The sequence below is a fragment of the Aspergillus luchuensis genome, chromosome 6 (genome assembly GCF_016861625.1).
Source record: "Aspergillus luchuensis IFO 4308 DNA, chromosome 6, nearly complete sequence".
Classification (NCBI taxonomy): domain Eukaryota; kingdom Fungi; phylum Ascomycota; class Eurotiomycetes; order Eurotiales; family Aspergillaceae; genus Aspergillus; species Aspergillus luchuensis.
The window spans coordinates 2597252-2617102 of NC_054854.1; the positions used below are offsets into that span (position 1 = coordinate 2597252).

General features: G+C 52.1%; 6 protein-coding genes across 6 annotated transcripts; 2 read left to right on the forward strand and 4 right to left on the reverse strand.

Annotated features, from left to right (window-relative positions):
• Positions 1-2665, reverse strand: vtc4 (putative vacuolar transporter chaperone (Vtc4); the record flags this gene model as incomplete). The annotated part of the gene is made up of 5 exons (XM_041693036.1): positions 1-395; positions 449-1757; positions 1811-2056; positions 2120-2591; positions 2661-2665. 5 exons carry the CDS (start codon positions 2663-2665, stop codon positions 1-3), a joined length of 2427 nt encoding a protein of 808 aa, XP_041546361.1.
• A 2817-nt stretch (positions 2666-5482) lies between these two features.
• AKAW2_60864A (MCM DNA helicase complex subunit MCM4) lies at positions 5483-8784 on the reverse strand (the record flags this gene model as incomplete). Its single annotated transcript, XM_041693037.1, has 5 exons — positions 5483-6070; positions 6134-7326; positions 7378-7449; positions 7500-8369; positions 8424-8784. The coding sequence occupies 5 exons, from the start codon at positions 8782-8784 to the stop codon at positions 5483-5485; spliced, it is 3084 nt and encodes a 1027-aa protein (XP_041546362.1).
• A 1329-nt stretch (positions 8785-10113) lies between these two features.
• On the forward strand, positions 10114-13841 carry AKAW2_60865S (putative DUF221 domain protein; the record flags this gene model as incomplete). The annotated part of the gene is made up of 3 exons (XM_041693038.1): positions 10114-10280; positions 10341-12769; positions 12823-13841. The coding sequence occupies 3 exons, from the start codon at positions 10114-10116 to the stop codon at positions 13839-13841; spliced, it is 3615 nt and encodes a 1204-aa protein (XP_041546363.1).
• A 236-nt stretch (positions 13842-14077) lies between these two features.
• Positions 14078-15376, reverse strand: rmt2 (protein-arginine N5-methyltransferase; the record flags this gene model as incomplete). The annotated part of the gene is made up of 1 exon (XM_041693039.1): positions 14078-15376. The coding sequence occupies one exon, from the start codon at positions 15374-15376 to the stop codon at positions 14078-14080; it is 1299 nt and encodes a 432-aa protein (XP_041546364.1).
• Positions 15377-15946: 570 nt separating this feature from the next.
• PHB2 (prohibitin subunit PHB2) lies at positions 15947-17037 on the reverse strand (the record flags this gene model as incomplete). Its single annotated transcript, XM_041693040.1, has 4 exons — positions 15947-16270; positions 16328-16683; positions 16738-16806; positions 16866-17037. 4 exons carry the CDS (start codon positions 17035-17037, stop codon positions 15947-15949), a joined length of 921 nt encoding a protein of 306 aa, XP_041546365.1.
• A 393-nt stretch (positions 17038-17430) lies between these two features.
• Positions 17431-18388, forward strand: AKAW2_60868S (putative polyadenylation factor subunit CstF64; the record flags this gene model as incomplete). The annotated part of the gene is made up of 2 exons (XM_041693041.1): positions 17431-17479; positions 17553-18388. The coding sequence occupies 2 exons, from the start codon at positions 17431-17433 to the stop codon at positions 18386-18388; spliced, it is 885 nt and encodes a 294-aa protein (XP_041546366.1).
• Positions 18389-19851: the final 1463 nt, after the last annotated feature.

The following is a 19851-nucleotide window of genomic DNA, read 5'->3' on the forward strand; positions in this document are numbered from 1 at the left end:
TCACAGCTCGCCTCCGTGAGGAGCATCGTCAAGGTCTCCATCTTTAGCCAAGAATCCGGCTTGGCGAGCCCGGAGACCAAAGTTGACCATGACGATAACCACCAGTCCGAGACCGACGACCGTCGGTCCCCATTTCTCGTAGTATACGCGCTTGACGTCGCGGCGCTTGCGGATCTTGTCGACACGCCACACGTACAGCATGAGACTGTATAGAAGGGCGACCGCAGCCAGCACGGTGAAGGCCCAAGACGATCCGAAGGTGATGTAGTCATCTCCAAAGTTCAACAGTGTAGCTGCAATTGTACCAAGGAGGATGGAGAATTCCAGCCACGAGAGGAAGGTACGTTCTGCGGCAAAGTAGACCTTTGGCTCGACGCGGACGGGGACATGGATGCCTGTGACTGTTAGGAAGGTGGTGCTAAGATACAAAGAATGTGGATTGACTTACGCTTGCCCTTGGGAGCTTGGAAGCGCTTCACCGTGCGCTTGTTGCCCATGACGGCGATTCCATTCTGTTCCGGGGGCGGCATGCTGGTCGGACGCGGGCGCGGGATGAGCGCTGTGAAGCAGTGTACCATGGCATTTCCAGCATTGTGGACGTAGTACTTTGCCAACTGCTTGTAGTAGTATGTTCCACCCACACGACGCGCTTCCTCTAACTCGTCCGAATCGACCGATTCTGCATCCGAATCGTATAACGGGTAATCCTCGTCACCTGGGAGCGGTTGGGCGGCGATTCGCTCCTCTATATCCAAGGCGTTTCCATCGGTATCGGCAAACAGGGCTTCTTGATCGGCAGTCGTGGCCTCAGCCGTGTTCGTGCTATCGACCCAGCGTGCTTCGTTCAAGTCTTCCTCGTCCGACTCGTCATCCTCGGGTGTTTCGGTGGTGGACAAAGGTGCGCTGGCCGGAGGCCGCTGGATACCGAACTTGCGAGTAGCCGGCTTGCGAATGTCGACGTCCATCTGCGGCATCCAAAAGGGTAGAAGGTTGATGCGATCGGGGAAGAGGGTGGCCGTGCCGTGGATGAATTTACTGTACTTGGGCACCGCCTCGACCAGGTGACTGGCCGTCAGATCTCTGATCCATTGTGGTGGCTCTTGGCCCGCTTGCGTTTGAAGCTTTACCTCCAACACGGCATAGGGGAAGCGCTCCACGTCCTCGGGAGGGAGCTGGGAGAAAGGCCAATCCACGCCGATATCCATCCGCCTCCAATTGTCTCCCGCCCGGCTGCGACCATCGAGGTTGTCCTCCCTAGTCATTGTCAATTCTGTATCGAGAGATATACGCACGCGAGCGTCTCCGGGAAGCTGAAAGGCGGTTCGGTGGTAGAAAGATCGGGTCACAGGGACCAATTTTCGCGTGATGACTCGGTATTGGATTTCCCGTGCCAGTTGCTCCAAGTTGTCGATTTCCTCTTCGCTCTTCTTACCTTCCCGGCGCATCTTCTCGAAGATGCTCTCCACGGTCATGCGACCGGAAAGATAGGCATTAACGTGCTTCTCCTTCAGTGAGAAACGCGCCTTGACAGACTTCTCTCCCGTCCAGTCCTCGCGATGGGTCTTCCGCTCCACGAAGATCTGGTCACTTTCCATGCCACCATACCAGCGCAGTCGGATGGCTTCCGCTCCCTCGGTTTTCTTCAAGCGACCCTGGTAGAGCTCCCATGTATCGGTATTATCATAATAGATGGATGAAATAGCGGCATCTTTTTCCTCAAATTCTTTTCTAGGATTGAAAACCAGCACAGGAAGGTGCTGCTCTTGTCAGCAACGATCTCGTAGGACTTGACAGGTGTTATCGCGCATACCTTAAGGATAATGAGCTTCAGCTCAGTGATGTTGTCGGGATGAACCCAGTACTTGGTCGTCTGGCGGACAAAGTTTTGCTGACTGCCTCCGGCGGCCGAATCACCCTTGACAGGGTTACCTTTGGTACGGACAAGGTCGTAAAGCTTCGAAAGCTTGACGACGAGCGCATCGTAATTGTCGTTGAAAAACGGCTTCGCATTGAGTCGCGCAGCAAAGACAGGCCGCAGATGCCACCCAGTTTGTTTCTATAATCAAGTTAATTAGCACCGAAATTGCGATCCTAGCAGCGCATGAGAATCAAAGCGTACATCGTGTTTCTTAATGATTTTCTGAAAGCCAGTGTAGTTCAGTTGGGTGAACTTTGCTAGATCGTGGACGTCGGCGATGATGTCACTCAAGACCTGCTCGAGCAACAAGAAGTCTTCGTCGGAAGGGGGCCTCCGGCTGGAACGCGAATTTGAGGCGCTGTCTGAGCGAGAGCTGGAGGAATTATCCAAGCGGGAAACCACATCATTGACTTCCGTCTCGCTGGCTTGAATGCGACGAGCGATCTCCGCGCTCTTGATTCGCTGGAAGTTGAAGACCTTGTCCAATTCGCTCTCCAGCAGGGTCACAAAGTGCTTCTCATCGTCCTCCGACCAGGCCTGGCGGTCGGGCCTCGCGTTTTCGGGCGTAGGCTCGGTGACATAACCGGTTTTGAGAGCCTTCTTCAGATCCTCGTATGCAATGTAGTACCAGTAGTACTCCTTGATCATAGAAGATCGGAGGTGCTCCCCGAACCTAGACAAGAGACGAACCAGTCAGCTGGGCGATCCAATTAGATTGAAAGTTTGGAAAAGAGCTACACACCTCATAGTGAATAAGTCAATTGACTAAGCTCTTGGGATAGAAATAGGAGGCAAGTAGATTGTGAGTAAGGGGCGTTAACGATTTGGTGGATGTTTTGGGAGAGCTGTTTAGAGGTCGGAAGAAAAGATCATGATTGACGTAAAGGCAAATCGTGAGAAAGAGAGAGCGAACAGAAAAAAGAAAGCTGAGAGAGGAGGGGGGGCCGAAAAAAAGTAAAAAAATCGAAAGAGAGTAGCAAAAGGAAAAGGACCTAATCTGGTCGAAATGATGCTAATTACTAGACGAAGGCGCAGGGAGCCAGCAGTGGAGACGGACAAGAGAAGTCGACTATGTACAAGAGCCGGTCGAAGCTCATGATGCTTGCTAAAGACCCGTCCCAGGATGGCGGAGACCTCAGGCCCGGTCGACGTCAACCCGTGACTCCTCCCGATAACGCTATCGGCCCCAAGATTGGCCCTTGCTTTGGGTCTGGTACCGGTAATACCGAGCTGCGATTGCAGTCCCGTGCCATTACCATTGGGTCATATCAATCTCCTAGGTAAAAATCGCATGTCAAAAGAGGGTGCCAATGGAGGGACAAGACACGCCAATGTTACGGGGAATCGGGGAGAATGACAGACATGCTCCAGTTTGCATGGAGAAGACCCTAAAAACTGCTCTAAATCATAGCTTGGATGACTACCGTTGCTTGATGCATTCTCAGCCACTCGATTGCGCAGGTGCTGCTCTCCCTCATCACCGCTTTCCCGCTTCGGGACTAGCCAGTGCTTTGCTATCGATACGAGGTCATCCTTTCACCAATTCCATCCCATGTTATACGTCCGGGTAATTTCCAATACCTCTAAGCTCTGCAAATTCACCATTTTGCACGTACGGTCAGTGGGGATGGGTATAATCGCATATCAACGGTACCGGTAACCCAATTTCCCTCCGAAATTGTTATAAGATACGGTTATCTAGTACTTTTACCTTCCACCATTGGATAACAGCTAGACTACTAAGAGATGGTGGTCTCACATGCCAACCGTCTCACCCCATACCGATCTTAATTCGCCGTCTTGCCCGCTGATCTATCTACTAGAGTAACTAGTCTACTAGGACCCGGAAAAGGCTCCCTGGTTTCATTCCCAGCTAGCACAAGACCAAGTACCACTTATAGAAAGTACTCCATAGGTAGTGTGTGTGTGTGTGTGTGTGTGTGTGTGTGTGTTCTGATGTCTCACCGGGCTGCAGCCAGATGGTAACAGTAACACAATCCAAACCCCCATTAACGCCACCGTTAGCTAAACGTGCAGGAACATCAAGGCCTGGATCCTCGATCATCGCCGCGGCAGCAACTGGGGCCTACTCCCAGAACCAATCGGCTTCATCGCCCCGGCAAAGACAATACAGAGGTTAAGATGAAACTCCTCTTCGGCACGCTAGTAAATTCCCCATTTAGCTGTTATAATCAACAGGATGGACCTATTTTGTGTATGTATGTATGTATCTGGTATCTGCTAGACTATAAGTAGCCTATTCCCGTTCTCGTCTACGTATGACCCGTGTGTCATTCTTCTATGTCACAGATTACTTGCCTCGAAGCTTGACTCCGGTAATGAATTTAGTCATAATGTGCGCAGGTCGGACAGGGACCCTTGCTAGAGATATGTCTATATCAGCCCACGTTATGAGTCGGAACAATCCGAGTCTATTGGGTAGATTTCCGATGTATTCTGTGAGGAGATCTACTAGAATACTTGATTTGGTGCAGTAGTACTAGTTCACGTCTGGCAGGCTTCTGTTCGTCTGCCTTGTTTCTTGTATGTAATCGCATATAAACTAAGAGGTACCAGAAGGATAAAAAGAATCATCTTCACATTAACAATTCAATATATAATACGGGACTGTATGAACCGTTGAGACCAGTTGCACCCTCTACGTTTCAGTATTATTAGTAGTATTTGATGTATCGTATCAATGCCTTCACTTTCCGTATATATACTAGCGGGCTTCGACTCGTTCTATCTAACCTACCTCAGTCCGACATACATCTATAGATTCAGCAGAGAGTTACAAATTACTCTCCCAAACATGCATTACCTCCCCAGTATAGGGCAAATTCAATCGGAGCCGAGATCACTCTCAAGTCACGTATTCCCTTCTGTATAATACCGCAGTGCCCACCGGCCTAGTCCCTGCTAATATATACTTAGGACCTTGGAGGCAGGCTATTTATTAGTCGCCACTAGTAGTATTTCTATAGAACCAGGTCAAACTGTGGCAACAGTATACTTTCACAGATACTAGTAGTTCGTTCTCGCAATAGCACAAAGTGGTATTTTCAAAACACCTTTAGTAACCCTGCATTGGCCGTCGGTGTTCCGCCACCAGGACCGATCCTCATACGGTAATCTAAGACAAAAGACAGGCTAGTAGTCAAAGCGTGAGAAACTTCGCCCAGGCAGTTACACTAGTACTAGCGAGCTGAAAGAGGCTGCTGCTAGGAGCCCTACAAGACAACCAAGGGCGGCGAGACCTTTTAGCTTAATATTCCATCTCAAGTTAGAAGGAGTTGCTCCGTAACGTCCAAAAGACTAGTCATGTCCAACCATACGTCTTTGCATTGGGTTTAGAAATCCCCTGATAATGCCCGTTAGATACATTGGTTTGTTCTGTTGCAATACGTATCAATCAACCCAACACCAGACACCGTCTCCGCAGTCCAGATAATGACATGTGATGAAGAAATAAATAAATGTAATTCGCACCCATCCAATAATTATGTAGTTCCATGGTATCGTAGTCTCATCAGCTAGTCCACCGTCGAGGCAGGGGAGAGATCAGGCAATTGCTTGTGCACTGCGCCGGATGCTTCTCCGCGCACCCTCACCAATGACATTCACGATGCCTTCGTTTTGCAAGGCGTAGATTGCCTCGCTGAATTGGTTGCTATCCAGGGGTGTGCTGCTCTGCTCGTTCAGAAGCCTGAAAACTTCAGCCCACCGAGCCGAGCCACCTGAGCCAGCCAGTTCGTCCACCACAGAGAGCACGCCGCGCTTGATCATTTCCCGGTTGCGTCTCTCGCTGGCACTGGTGCCCTCGGTAAGCAAGCCCATGTCGATGAGACCGGTGCGGGAGTCGGTGGCGGCCTGCTTGATGGCCGACCGGATGAGGCGCACGGCTTCTTCCACGTCGTCGGCTGTTACCTCGGAGGAGAGGCGCATGCGTGCGTGGGCTTCCGACAGTCGGATCATTGATTCCAGCTGACGCGTGGTGGCGGTAATACGGCGATCTGTCGACCGGATATCGTCTCCAAGCTTGCGCATAGCGACATACGCATCGGAGAGGGCTTTTCCGGCAGCGGGGGTAAGCACGGGGTGCACCTTGGTTTTGGCGTAGGTAATGTAGGCTGTGAGGAATTCGACGGGCTGTGCGGAGGGAACAGGTTAGCTGTTGTTACACATGTCATGTCGCATTCTTCCACAACTTACCAAGATCTCTTCGCTGCTTGCGTTGTCGGGCTTGTCCTCCAGGTACATGTTGACCAGATGCTTGGCCAGGCGACGGTCCTCCTGCTCGTCCGTCCGATCGAGCATAAGATAAACCAAGTCGAATCGAGACAGCAGGGTGGGAGGAAGATCAATGTTTTGTGGGACCGGGAGGTTCGGGTTGTATCTGCTGCCGATGGGGTTCGCAGAGGCAAGGATACTGGTGCGAGCGTTCAAGGTGGTAATGATACCTGCCTTGGCAACGGACACAGTCTGCTGCTCCATCACTTCGTGTAGAACAGAGCGCGTCGATTCATTCATCTTATCGAATTCGTCGATGCAGCAAATACCGCCATCCGAGAGAACCAAAGCACCGGACTCGAGAACCATCTGCTTGGTGTCAGGATCGCGGGTTACATAGGCCGTGAGACCAACAGCCGATGAACCTTTGCCGCTGGTGTAGACACCGCGCGGCGCGATCTTGTGAACATATCGGAGCAGCTGCGACTTGGCGACAGACGGATCACCGCACAGAAGGATGTTGATGTCACCACGGTAGCGTGGGTTGCCACCCTTCTGGAACGTCTTGTTGGTGCCGCCAAACATCTGTAGCAAAATACCCTTCTTGACATCATCCATCTCGTAGACACTGGGCGCCAGGGACCGAGAGAGAAGCTCGTACACATCGGGCCGGCTGGCGGTGCGCTTGATCCTCTCTTCCTCCTCGGCAGTGATCTTGCGCGTCTGCTCGGCATCCCCGGCTGCTTGCTCCGACAACTCTTGCTCAACGGTCGACACATCAATACCCATCTTCTTGCGGTCGATCTTCTGGACGTGCAGAACATCGACATAGGTCTTGAAAAGTGTCTTCTGCGTCCGCTGGCGGGGGTTGATGCGCACCGGGTTGCATCGGAAGATACCAGTTACCTCCACGCGATCACCAGCCTTGCAAACATCAACAAGTTCGTCGTACACGCAGAGCGAAACCGAGTGAGGGGTCTGGCCATCGGGGATGTTGTCGGGAGTTTCCTGCAGCTTGATAACCTGCTTGTCCGCAAAAGCACAACGATTGTGGATAATCTGCATCGAGTTTCTAGCCTGGCAGACTTCACGAGGACAAACAGTGGGCTCCGCAATACGACCACGGTCAATATCGACTTGGACACTGTGGTTGCAAATCTGACAGCGGAAGAAGGCTGGAAAAAATATTAGTATCGGAGCACCAATTAATTAGCCATGAGTCTCACCTTCTTTCATGTCGGGGATGATGGGTGTGGCCCGGATCACTAGACCCTTGATGCTCACCAACTTGTCCATATCTAAGGCACGTTAGCACTGAACTATCATTCCAGGTGGTTTATCAACATACCGGCGGGATCAAGGTCTCTCATGTTAACGGTAGAGTCAAGGCCGAAAGGCATGACCTTGTACGCGTTGGACTCGACTTCCTGGACAAGGTCCTGGATTTCAGCCGGAGGAGCCCGAGCAGCATCACTCATGAGAGCATCAGAGCTGGGCACGGCGGGTGCCGAGCTGAGATCCCTGGTGTGGTTGGAACGGGCATGAGCGCGCTGGCGTTGCATTTCCTTGCCAGCAAGCTCCACCATCACATCCTTGACAGTCTGATCCATCAGAGGAATGATTTCTTGGGGATACGCATGAAGTTGATGCCACAGCTTCTGGGTCGATGGGTATGCCTTGAGATTCTTTGCATCGAGGTTGAGATTGGTGACACCGAGCTGACGCATCGTGTTGAGCATGGTGATGTACTCTCTTTCTTCTGCAGTATTTCCCATGATACGGGTCTCATCTTCTGTAGCTCCATCGGCCCACAGTCGATACTTGGTGGCGAAGTTGTAAAGAAAGTTCTTGAAGGCGGACATGGAATCTTGAATGGAGATGTTGGTACCCCAGATCACGCGGGTGGAGCTGCCACCCAAGGCCTCAGCCTCTGAGGTATCCGGATGAATGTTGGAGAACGTGGCATCAGACTGTGGTTCGCCATCGGCAGTAGGCATGCCGTTGGCGTCGACGAATATCCTGCGGCGGCGACTGGGGGTCGATCCAAACCCGCCCGAATGAAGGTCATTACGACGAGAGGTGCCGCGGTGACCATCGGCGTTGGAGCGCGACGAGACAAACAAGCCACTGCTGCTGCTGGGAATGTCTGAACGACCTGCTTGGCGACCCATGGAACGGGTAGGACTGGAGCTGGAGACATATCGGATGGGGGATGAGTCTGTTTACATGTTAGCATTTTTAAGAAAGGTTCATCGAATCAAGCTGGATATACCTCGCAGGGCAGCTACACCGTTTCCTCGTGGGGTAGTTTCGCCATCATCCATTGTGGAAGAAGCTCTTACGGGGGAGCTCGGTTCGTCCATTCGAATATCGGGAGTCTCTGCGCTGCTGCTGTTCCCCTTCATGGGAGAGGACTGGAAGAACATGGGGGAGGAGGAAGGGACGGGCGCATCACCCCGAATGCGCCTCGAGGCCCGAGGGGTAGTCTGTAATTGTTCATCACCGAGCGGGGTAGGACTGCTGGTTTGGCGTTGTTGCTGGGAACGAGTCGAGCGAGTCGAGCGAGCCGGAGAGGAGACGGCCGAATCCCTAGCAGGACGACCCCTACGACGAGAGGAGGCTGGAGACGACATGATATGAGCCGGTCCTATGAAGAGACAAGTCCACAAACAGATGGACCAAAAAAGGACCGACGGAGGAGGGGGTGAGGGGAAGTGATAAGGTAGAGGAAAATAGTGGGAAGTGGATTGGAGTGGATGATTGTGGTTGCGATGGAGAGTTTGAGGCACAAATTCGAAGTGGGCCTGAAAGGGAAAACAAATTCTCTTCTCGTCGAGCTCAACGCGCTGCAACGCGTCCACCGCGTAAAGTGGTTTCCTGTTTGGGACAGCGTGACAGAAAGCCACATTTACCACATGACCTCTGTGGCTGGTGGGGATGGAACCATTTAGGGCTGGGATGCACCGCCACCTCCTCTACTGGTAGCCAATCATAAATTAGGAACGAACAGTGGGTCACCAGGGCCAGGGTCACACCTTCCTTATTCAGGCAGGAACCACCGAACTGGAAAAGCAACGAAGAATGAAAGATTCACCCCTTATTCTCATTCTATTCCCTTCTTGAAGAATTTGACTGTTTTGTTGAACACAATATACCATGCTGTAGTAGTACGCGCCATCTCAATACTATCTTACAAAGACTGTAACCGATTTTAAACAATATAAGGCCACTAAGACAGTCACTTTCCACCCCCAGAGCGGATGAAGCACCCACCCTGGCGCGTGAGACGGTAAGTGTTCAGCTAAGGAAGCGCCATGCAGTTTCGGCAGGCGCCTTGATGTCATCCCGGTGAGGATCGGCCATCCCCAAATCAAATGGCGCTTCTGCCCTGCTGCCTTTGGGCTGCCCCCCAAACGCTTCTCTGACTGGTGGGAAGGAGCTGCAAAGTGGGTGCCACTGTTGTCATTGTTTGGTCTTTTCTATCTGTAACACGTTTTTCCCCTTCGCTTTTGTCGCTGCAGCTCCATTATCTGGCTTGGTCTTAATTCCCCCCCAATCCACCCCCCCTTGTGGTCATTGTCTCTTTATTTAGACAATTCCCCCGGTCTTTGCTCTCTGTTAGCGCTGTCTTTTCACCAACAGTGGTTCATCTCATCCCCTTACATGCACTGATTGGTTCTCCCCACTTCCGCCCTCATCTCATGGGCGTCTATGGAGCACTGCTAATTGCTACCGTTACGACTAATTTTGTCGCCCTCGCTTGTGACGTGCTGTTTACTCAATTGTATAACTGTCCTCCCTCGTGATGTCTGCACCTTTCTTTCTTCTTCCCTTCAGTCAAAATCTAGAACTCTCTTAAGTACTGCGACTTCATTCATCACCTTTCTGGTGGCTCCTTACCTCCATAAGCCACCACCACCACCTGCTCCGAGCTACCAAGTGGTGCTCGCTGCTCCCTCACCATGACCACAAATTTGGGGTCGGCGCTGGAACACGCCGGCGGCAGTGGCAAGGATAAGGAGGGTATCTCCATTGGAACTTTCGTTGCTTCCCTAACCACTGCCATCGTTGTCTTTGCTGTGGAATTCCTCCTCTTTATTCTACTCAAGGGAAAGCTCACTCGTATCTAGTAAGTGATCCACCTGTAACTATAGCCGAGGAGACATGACTGAAGCTGATCGATATCCAGTCAACCAAGAACCTACCTAGTCTCAGACAGGGAACGTACGCAACCATCGCCGCCGGGATTCTTTCGATGGATCGTCCCCGTGTTTCGCACTTCCAGCACTGAGTTCATACAAAAATGTGGCCTCGACGCTTACTTCTTTCTCCGCTACCTGCGCATGCTTCTCAAGATCTTTATCCCCCTAGGATGTCTAATTCTGCCAGTTCTTTTGCCTTTGAATAAAGTTGGCGGCAAGGACACGAGCTACAAAAATGGTACAGCAGCGGATGGCCAATGGAACGTCACTGGTCTGGATCAGCTTGCCTGGGGCAACGTCAAACCTGAGCATACATCACGCTACTGGGGCCATCTGGTCATGGCTGTCATCGCCATCTTTTATGTCTGCGCCGTGTTCTTTGACGAGCTCAGAGGGTATATCCGTCTCCGGCAGGCCTACTTGACGTCCCCCCAACATCGACTGCGAGCGTCCGCGACAACTGTTCTAGTTACAGCCATCCCCGAAAGCTGGCTTTCTGTAGAGGCCCTCGAATCACTGTTTGATGTCTTCCCGGGAGGAATTCGAAACATCTGGATTAACCGCAATTTTGACGATCTCAACGAAAAGGTGAAGCAGCGCGATGAGCTGGCTCTGAAACTTGAGGCTGCTGAGACCGACCTAATTATCAAGTGCAAAAAGGCTCAGCTGAAGCAAGCGAGAGCTGAAGCCAAGAAAGCCGGAAAGAACCCAAACACAGCGGAGACAAAAGAGAAGAAAGACGCCGACAGGAAGGCTTCAGTGCTGGCGCTTGATGGGGGTGTCAGCTCCGGCAATCCCCACCAAGCTCGCACTCTCGACCAGATCCTGCATCGTACCAAATCGAAGAAGAAGCCGGAACAGCCAGGGCCAAAGAAACGACTAAACCCGTTGGACCCTGCCGTCGAGGCAGCAGAGGCAGTCGGTCAGGGCATGGGAAAGCTGGGAAAATCTGTGATTGGGGGGTTCAAGAAAGTCGAGCATGGACTGGACGGAACGTTGGCCCGATCAGGTGGATTTGTGCCGGGCGACGCTATGGTCATTCCTCCTCACCATTCAGAACCTGAAACTAATGAAGCCAACGACGCCAATGATGGGGAGCCCCAGGTTTGGTCGACAGATCCCCGCGATCATGCCGAGCTCACCCCGGAGGCTAGTGCATCAGAAGCGCGACCGGCGTCTAGACCGAAAAGGCCGTTTTGGAAAAGCCAATTGTCCAAGGATTCGAAGACGAGCAGTGAGCCTGATGAACTGCCCCTCACGGCCCCAGAGTCTCCTGTGGAACACGAGGATGTAGAGGCCTCTGGCTCTGAAAGCGGCAATTCAATCAAAGAAAAGATCCCCTCCGACAATCCAAGAGGATTCAAGGAGGGCGACCGGGTACAGGGTGAGGAGTATCCCATTGCTTACAATGAAGGCTTCGACAACGAGGATTTCGGAGAACCGCTATGGCAGAAATACATCAGACCCAAAGATCGCGATACGATGCGACTACCGATTTTCGGCCTCAGTTGGATGCCATCTTTGTGGCTCATCGGCAAGAAGGTCGACACCATCGACTATTGTCGCAAGGAGTTGGCGCGCCTGAACCTGGAGATTGAAATTGACCAGCAGAATCCGGAGAAGTTTCCCCATATGAATTCAGCATTTATCCAGTTCAACCACCAAGTCGCCGCACATATGGCTTGTCAGGCCGTCAGTCACCACGTTCCCAAGCAGATGGCGCCTCGTCTCGTCGAGATCTCACCAGACGACGTCATCTGGGACAACATGTCGATCAAATGGTGGGAGCGTTATCTGCGTACGTTTGGCATTATCGCCGTTGTCTGTGGGATGGTGATAGGCTGGGCAATTCCCGTGGCGTTCACTGGTCTGCTTTCTCAGCTGTCATACCTGGAAGCTGCGTTTACTTGGCTATCCTGGCTTTCTACATTGCCCGGATGGTTTATCTCTGCCATCCAGGGTGTGTTGCCTGCACTTTTCCTCGCTATCCTAATGGCTATCCTACCCCTAATCCTTCGCTTTCTTAGTCGAACACAAGGTCTCTCCACGGGTATGGCCGTCGAGCTGACCGTTCAAAACTATTACTTTGCATTCCTGTTCGTGCAACTGTTCCTTGTTGTTACCATCTCGTCCAGTTTTTCGACCATCATCAGCAACGTGACCGACGTTACCAGCTGGCCTGAACTTCTGGCGCAGAATATTCCCTCGTCTAGCAACTACTTCTTCTCGTACATGATTCTTCAGGCGATGTCAGTGAGTGCTGGAGCTTTGGTCCAGATCGTCAACCTGGTGAGCTGGTTCATTCTCGCACCGATTCTGGACAAGACCGCGCGGAAGAAATGGGGCCGCACAACCAACCTAAATCAGATGCAATGGGGTACATTCTTTCCGGTGTATACCACGCTTGCGTCCATTGGTAAGCCCGATTCCTTACTCTCCCGATGGCGTCTTTTGCTAATTCGAATTTAGGGTTGATCTACTGTGTCATTGCACCTCTTATCCTGATCTTCAACGTGATCACGTTCAGTCTCTTCTGGTTCGTCTACCGGTATAATACGCTTTACGTGACCAAATTCCGCTTCGATACGGGTGGACTGCTTTTCCCTCGAGCCATCAATCAGCTGTTCACCGGTCTATATGTCATGGAGCTCAGTCTGATCGGACTGTTCTTCTTGGTCCGGGACACGCAGGGCGAAGTTGCTTGTGAAGGACAGGCGATCATCATGATCATTGTCCTCATCCTGACTGCCGGCTATCAGATCCTCTTGAATGACGCGTTTGGGCCTCTGTTCCGTTACCTGCCCATCACGCTGGAGGACGATGCGGTGCGCCGTGATGAGGAATTCGCTCGGGCCCAGAGAACCCGCTTAGGTCTCCCTAATGAGGAGGAAGAGGATCCGAATGACACTATCGAGCACCAGCTGGCTGAGCGTGAACATCGTCAGCATCAGATTGACCGAATGTCGCACGATATCGAGCTAAAGACGCTTGAGTCTTCCTCCCCCGAGCGGCAAAATCACCACACCATGCATAGGCCGCATCTCGGACCGCAGCGTCGATCCTGGGCTGAACGATCACCAAACCGGCGGTCACCATACTACAAGGCCCACTCCAATACTCAAGTACCCAGTGTCCAGCGTCTGCGCGACAGGATCGCACAAGACGCCGAGGCCCAAGGCCCTCCTTCGCGCAACGTTGGGACCACGCTCTTTTCCGGCATCCACGATGAATTGGAGGACTTGACACCCGACGAACGTGATCAGCTCGTTCAACGTGCCTTTCAACATGACGCATTGCGTGCCAAGCGACCAGTGATCTGGATCCCTCGCGACGATCTTGGGGTCAGTGACGACGAGGTGTACCGCACGCAGCGGTTCAGCAAGCACATCTGGATCAGTAACGAGTATCAGGCGCTGGATGGGAAATGCCACACGATCTTCAGCCGCAGTCCGCCCGACTTTTCCGAGGTAGACCTCATCCAGTTATAAGGCGTTCGGCTGTATCAGTAGGCTGTATGATTGACGACTATTTGTTCTGGTTTGCAGTTTTTGCTTTATTCGGTTCATGGGATAAGGATTTTGCATTTAGAGGCGTTGGGATCCATTCAGAAGGGTTATAGGAGAGCGTGTGTACATGATTACCCAAGCAAGATGCCATAGATGGAGATACATCACAAGCAATGTCTATATAGTACTATAACAGCACCAACCAAATTTCAACCACCTCAATCCATAAACTTACAGATAGGCAACCGGTACTTCTCAATCCTCCAATACGGCCTCCTGACTCCCTCCCACTCACCCTCCAACGCCGGCACCTCCAACTCCTCCCACTCGACATCGAACCCAGCCTCAAACAGATCCATCTCTACCACCTTCTGATAAACATCATAACTAATCTGCCTATCAGCGCCCATCCCATTAAAGAATCCCCAACGCCCACTCCCATGTTCTCCATCCTGCTCCAAAATCCCAATCACCTGCTCCGAAAAGAACTCCCGGAAATCACTGTACGACTCGGCAAACGTATCATAGTAAATCGCATCAACCACCACTCCCTCGCCCACCAATGCAGGCAACACATCCTGCCACCGGCCCTCATGGATCCGGACTCCAGGCTTCTGATCCCACCCCTTACGCTTCATCTCCGCCACCACCTCCGGGTGCGCCTCCACGATATGATGCTCACTGGGGCCATGCGACTGCAAAAACGTATCGACGATGCCCATCCCGTGCCCGATGTTCATGACCCGCAGCCCCGGGGTGGGGAGCAGCTTCGCCGCGGACTTCTCCATAATGGTGGATTCCCACGACATCATCACCCCGTTTTGGTCGCTGTCGAGAAGTCGGTCGTTTGTGAAGGTTAGGTTCGAGTCGAGGTAGCGCGGTTGCGTGACGGAGGGGTCTTCTGTTGCTGCTGCTGGTTGTTCTTCAGTGGTAGCAGCTTCAGCCTCAGCTTCAACAGCAGTAGTAGCTGCTTCTTCAACACCCTCTCCCTCCTGCTCTTCTTCGTCTTCATCATCATCATCTCCCAACGCCTCCCACCCCTCCTCCAACCTCCCCAACAACAACTCCGCCCGAACGCCCGCATCCACAATCATCTCATAAACCTCCATCAACCCCAACCGTCTCGCAATACATCCCGGGGTCTCATCATTCAAATCCAGATCATTCCAGATCGCGCCCTCGCCGAGCAGAAACTTGACGGTTTCGACGACGCCGCCCGCGTTGTCCCCATCGGCATTTGTGTCCACGCCATTCGTCTGCTTCTCGGCATCATTGGTCTCCTCCCCCTCCTCCTCGCACGCAGCAATGGCCGCGTGCAGCGGAGAGAATCCCGTCTCCGGGTCCTTGACGTTGGCGGGGTTTCCGGGCGTTTGGTTCTCGCGGATTAGGCGGCGCAGGAGCGGGATGTTGTGGGTGGATGCGGCGAGGAGGATTTCTTGGATGTTTAGGTCCAGGTTTAGGGCCATGTTGGGGTCTTGGGTGAAGGTTATTACGGGGTCGGTGGATGGGTCGGTCATTTTGGTGAGTTGGTATGTCTGGTTTAACGAAAGGGTTAGTTGGTTGTTGTGAGGATGGTGGGGGAGTAATTGGATATGCGCGGCGGCGGGGTGGGGAGGATCTGATTTTGAGCGGGGAGAAATTGGATTGGGCTGGGTTGGGTTGGTGAAGTGTGGTGTGGTGTGGTGTGGTGTGGGTGGTTTCTGGAGACTTACCGTTAATCTGACTATGGGAGAGGTGTTTTGGGGTTGGATTGGTGTAAGTTTCCAAGTAGATGATATGTTCTACTGGGTTGAACTGGTGGTGGATGATTCCGCTGGTAGAGATTTCCGCCGCCGCATTCGTCCCCGCCGCAGCTCCGCTGCAACTGAACATCAATATTACACGATAGCTTCGTACACTGACTGTAACCACCCGACTTATGTAGAAGAGAAGAGAAACTGATCGCCGTTGCTCGAACCTGAGAATAACTATTTGTACAAGTACCCGATTCCATTCACCTGTCGTCCTGTCGGACGATCTTCATAGCGCCATGTCTTGCTACACCATTAACAAAGTCCCCATTGCTCTCCATCGGTCCATCCATCCGCTTATTTCGTATCGTCGGAGCCCGCGTTGACGTTCAAGCCCAGTCCCTGGCTGTCCAGGTACAGCTTGTTCCGGCCACCGTTCTCCTGCAGGATCTGGGCGATGTGGCGGGCGTTCTCGATCTTCCGCAGCTCGATGTAACTCTTGCTCTTCTTGATGGCGTCACCGATCAGCTCGGCTGAACGAGCCTCACCCTGAGCGCGCACAATGAATGCTTGCTTCTCCTGGCGGGCCTTGTCGACCAGGAACGCGGCCCGCTGGGCTTCCTGCTGAGCAACCTGCTTGGCTTCGACGGCGGCGGTGAATTCGGGGGAGAAGGTCAAGTGCTATGGCAGGTATTAGCGAGGTGGGTAAGAGAAGAAGTAAAAGCAGGATTAGCATACCGTAAGCGACACATCGTCCAGGGCAATGTTGAAGCGAGCAGCCCGACGAGCAAGGTTCTCCCGGACCAAGCGGGCAACGTTCTCACGCTGAGTGATCAACTGACTGGCGTTGAATTGTGCCACCACGCTCTTCAAAACCTCGTTCACAATCGACGGAAGCACACGCTCGTCAAAGTCCTGTCCCAGGGTACGGTATATTTGGGGGAGGGCATCGACACGGGGTCTGGACAGGACACGGCAGGTGATGTTCACCATCTGCAAGTCCTTGGTACCGGTAAGGGAAGCAATATTGCGCGGCTTTGCGCGGACATCGTAGATAATAGGAGTTTCGACCCAGGGAATCCGAAGATGAGTTCCTAAAAGGATAACTTGTTAGATGAAGCCGAATGCAGCACATTGGATATGCGTACCTTCACTGTAGATTTCCTTCTTGACACCACCTACTCTGGAGTACTTGATCGCACGGTGACCACCATCAACTGTAGTAGCCGTCAGTAAAGACCCTATTTCCACCGATTATGAACGAGAATTAGCTCACCGTTGAACAGCGAGTTGGAAACAGCATATACTCCAAGACCAGTGAGGAACAAGGTAGCGAGGCCCATGCCGGCGCGAGGATTACCACCACCGAAGCCGCCACCAAAACCGCCGCGGCGGTTTTGGAGGGCCATCTGGAGCTTGTGCAACTGATCCCTAGGGTTCCCGGACATGATGATGGGGGGAGATGAAGGTGAGGGAGAGACGGGGAAGAGGATTGGTGTAAGCGGCGTCACTTTGGCTTCGTCGCTTTGGAAGCTCGAATTCGCGGCAAATCAATCGCCCGATTCGTCACCGCCTTGGCAGATGCTGCCGCTTTTCGACATCATCTTCGCTCTAACGGACTTATCTTTCATTCATCTCCCATTACTTCAAAGAACTTGTTGCCATTGCTTCTCGGGTCTTCCTCCCAGGGCATTGTTTAGTTCTTCTCAGCTTCTTGTCTCCGGGTTCCCGAGAATCTCCCACCTCCTCCCTCGCGCATCTTCCTCCTATCTCCAACACCTCCTCTTCAACCACCAAAACACCTATCTATACCATCCCCTCTTTTCTCCTCAACCACCATCATGGCTCCCGGAGCCGGAAAGAGTGTCTTCCTGGGGAATATCCCCTATAGTATGTCTCCTCCCTTTGTCTTGCGTCCCCCACATCCACCCCAATGGCATCAAACTAACCCATCACTATCCAGACCTCACGGAAGAACAAGTCAAAGACATCCTCAGCTCCGCCGGCACAGTAACCAAGTTCCGCCTGATGATGAACCCCGAGACTGGTAAACCCAAAGGTTACGGTTTCGCCGACTTCGCCGACGCCGATGCGGCCGCCTCCGCTGTCCGCAACCTGAACGACTACGAGATCATGGGCCGCAAGATTCGGGTCGATTGGCCACACAACAATGAAAAGGACTCCATACCCCCCGACTACTCCCAGCTCTCTGCACCCGCTGTCCAAGACGGCTCTCAACAGCAACAACAGCAACAGTCCGCGCCTCTCCCTCCTCTGCCCCCAGGTGTCGAAGTTCCCCCGCACCTCGATTGCCCCAACGCCATCTCCCAGACACTCGCTTCCCTGCCGCCGAACCAGCTCCTCGATGTCCTCTCCCAGATGAAGTCGCTTGTCATGGCGGATCCCGCCAGAGCGACAGAACTGCTACGCCAAGCCCCTCAGCTCGCCTACGCAATTTTCCAAGCCTTGCTTCTCATGAACCTGGTCGATTACGGTGCCCTCGGCTCGGTGGTGGAACAAGCGAGCCAACCTAGTGCACCTGCACCCCCTCCTGCCGCTGCGCAAGCCTTCCAGCCCTTCTCCGCTGTACCGGGACCGGTTTCTACGCCTCCAATGGTCAACACTCCTTTCGCTGCCGCTGCACCGCCGCAACAACCCCCGCAGGCTATGCCAGGACAGGAAGAGCTTCTACAGCAAGTCCTCAGTATGCCGCAGGCTGCGATCGATGCGCTCCCACCCATGGAGCGCAGCCAGATCATGCTCCTCCGGCAGCAGTTGATGCAGGGTGCTATGCGGTGATTGGATAATACCTCATATCTACCCTCTGAATCTATCTTATACCCCCCTCCCTCCTCTTCCTCCTATCCCCTAAATGAGGAACAAAAAGGAATCGGGCGCAAAACAGCATCAGGGAGCACCTCTGATGCAGGATGTCTCGGCACGAACAACCTAATCTGTTCTACAATCCTCATTATCTCTCCATCTTGATGTTAGCAACAACGTCATGGCTTTCATTGATTGACTGATTGATCAACAACCGGAAACGGGTGTGAGTTTTGGCGCAATACGGGCATGTTGGTGGGGTTTCAAATTGCGGGTTCTCTTATTTGCTTCAACTAAGTTGCGAGACACGGACTGAGATTTCCCCCTCTCTATTTCTTATTTCTTGCTCGCGAAGTTCCGGAATGTACATGATAGTATAGCAGCAGCTGTAGCGGATATCCCAGCAAATTGGTTTTGCTTCAGACAGATCAGCAGTGTTTGTTTGTAAACTCCTAGTATCTTATCATGACCTCGTCTTAACGCGTATTTCAGTTTCACGTATCGATCATGTCTCCTAAAATATGCATCCTATTTTCTAGACCACGTAGATTCCAATATTCTCATCTAGTATATCCTCGTCTCAACCCTCATTACTTTCCTACTAATCATATTATTTCAATACATACAATATACCATTTCCAGGACCACATAGATCTTATTTATCTCATACAGCGCGCATCCTTCTCATTCGCCCTCAAGTGTCATGGTAATACCTACACCAAAATCTTGAGACATGCACTCCAGCTCCTGGAGGACATAGATTCCCTGTATCTACTATCTCATCGAGACCCTCTTCTGTAGGATCACTTTTCCTCTTGTAAATAACCCAGTGATAGAGTATCTTCCAGAGTAGTAATTGTTTCTTCCTAGTCCAACCCGTGTCATGTCTCTTTCTCAAGGTACATGCTCAACGCTGATTCCCATGTAGTGTTCTATTGACCTAGTACCTCCTTTTCTCTATGGTCAAATAAACTCGAGTGTTTATGTAGATGTGGTACTATTAGACTGGTAGTAGCTGTTTAGTAACGATGGATACTGAAATACCGTGTACTAGTATCCATCTTCCTGTCTGGTTAGTGTGTAGCTAGCTACATTTTGAGGTGGTGAGAAGCCATAGTCTACTCTTGGCCAGACACCAGGGGCACATCTATGAGAAAGACATCTATAGTAGACAGCATAATGCACGACAAGGCAGAGGCCTGCTTATATTGTATCTAGATAGTCTTGCTATCACCCCGTCTACTCCCATATCAAGCAGACCACTCTCAAAAACAACACGATACAAGCCCTCCATAGTTCCTCGCCGTGCACATCTCGCCATGGGTTCACTCGTTTTCCAAATCCCCCATACAACAAAAACCGTCTCGTGAAGATTCACAAACAAGCAGCACACCATAGCGACAGCCATTCACTAGTAGGAAAGGTTTTCACAAGCCCAC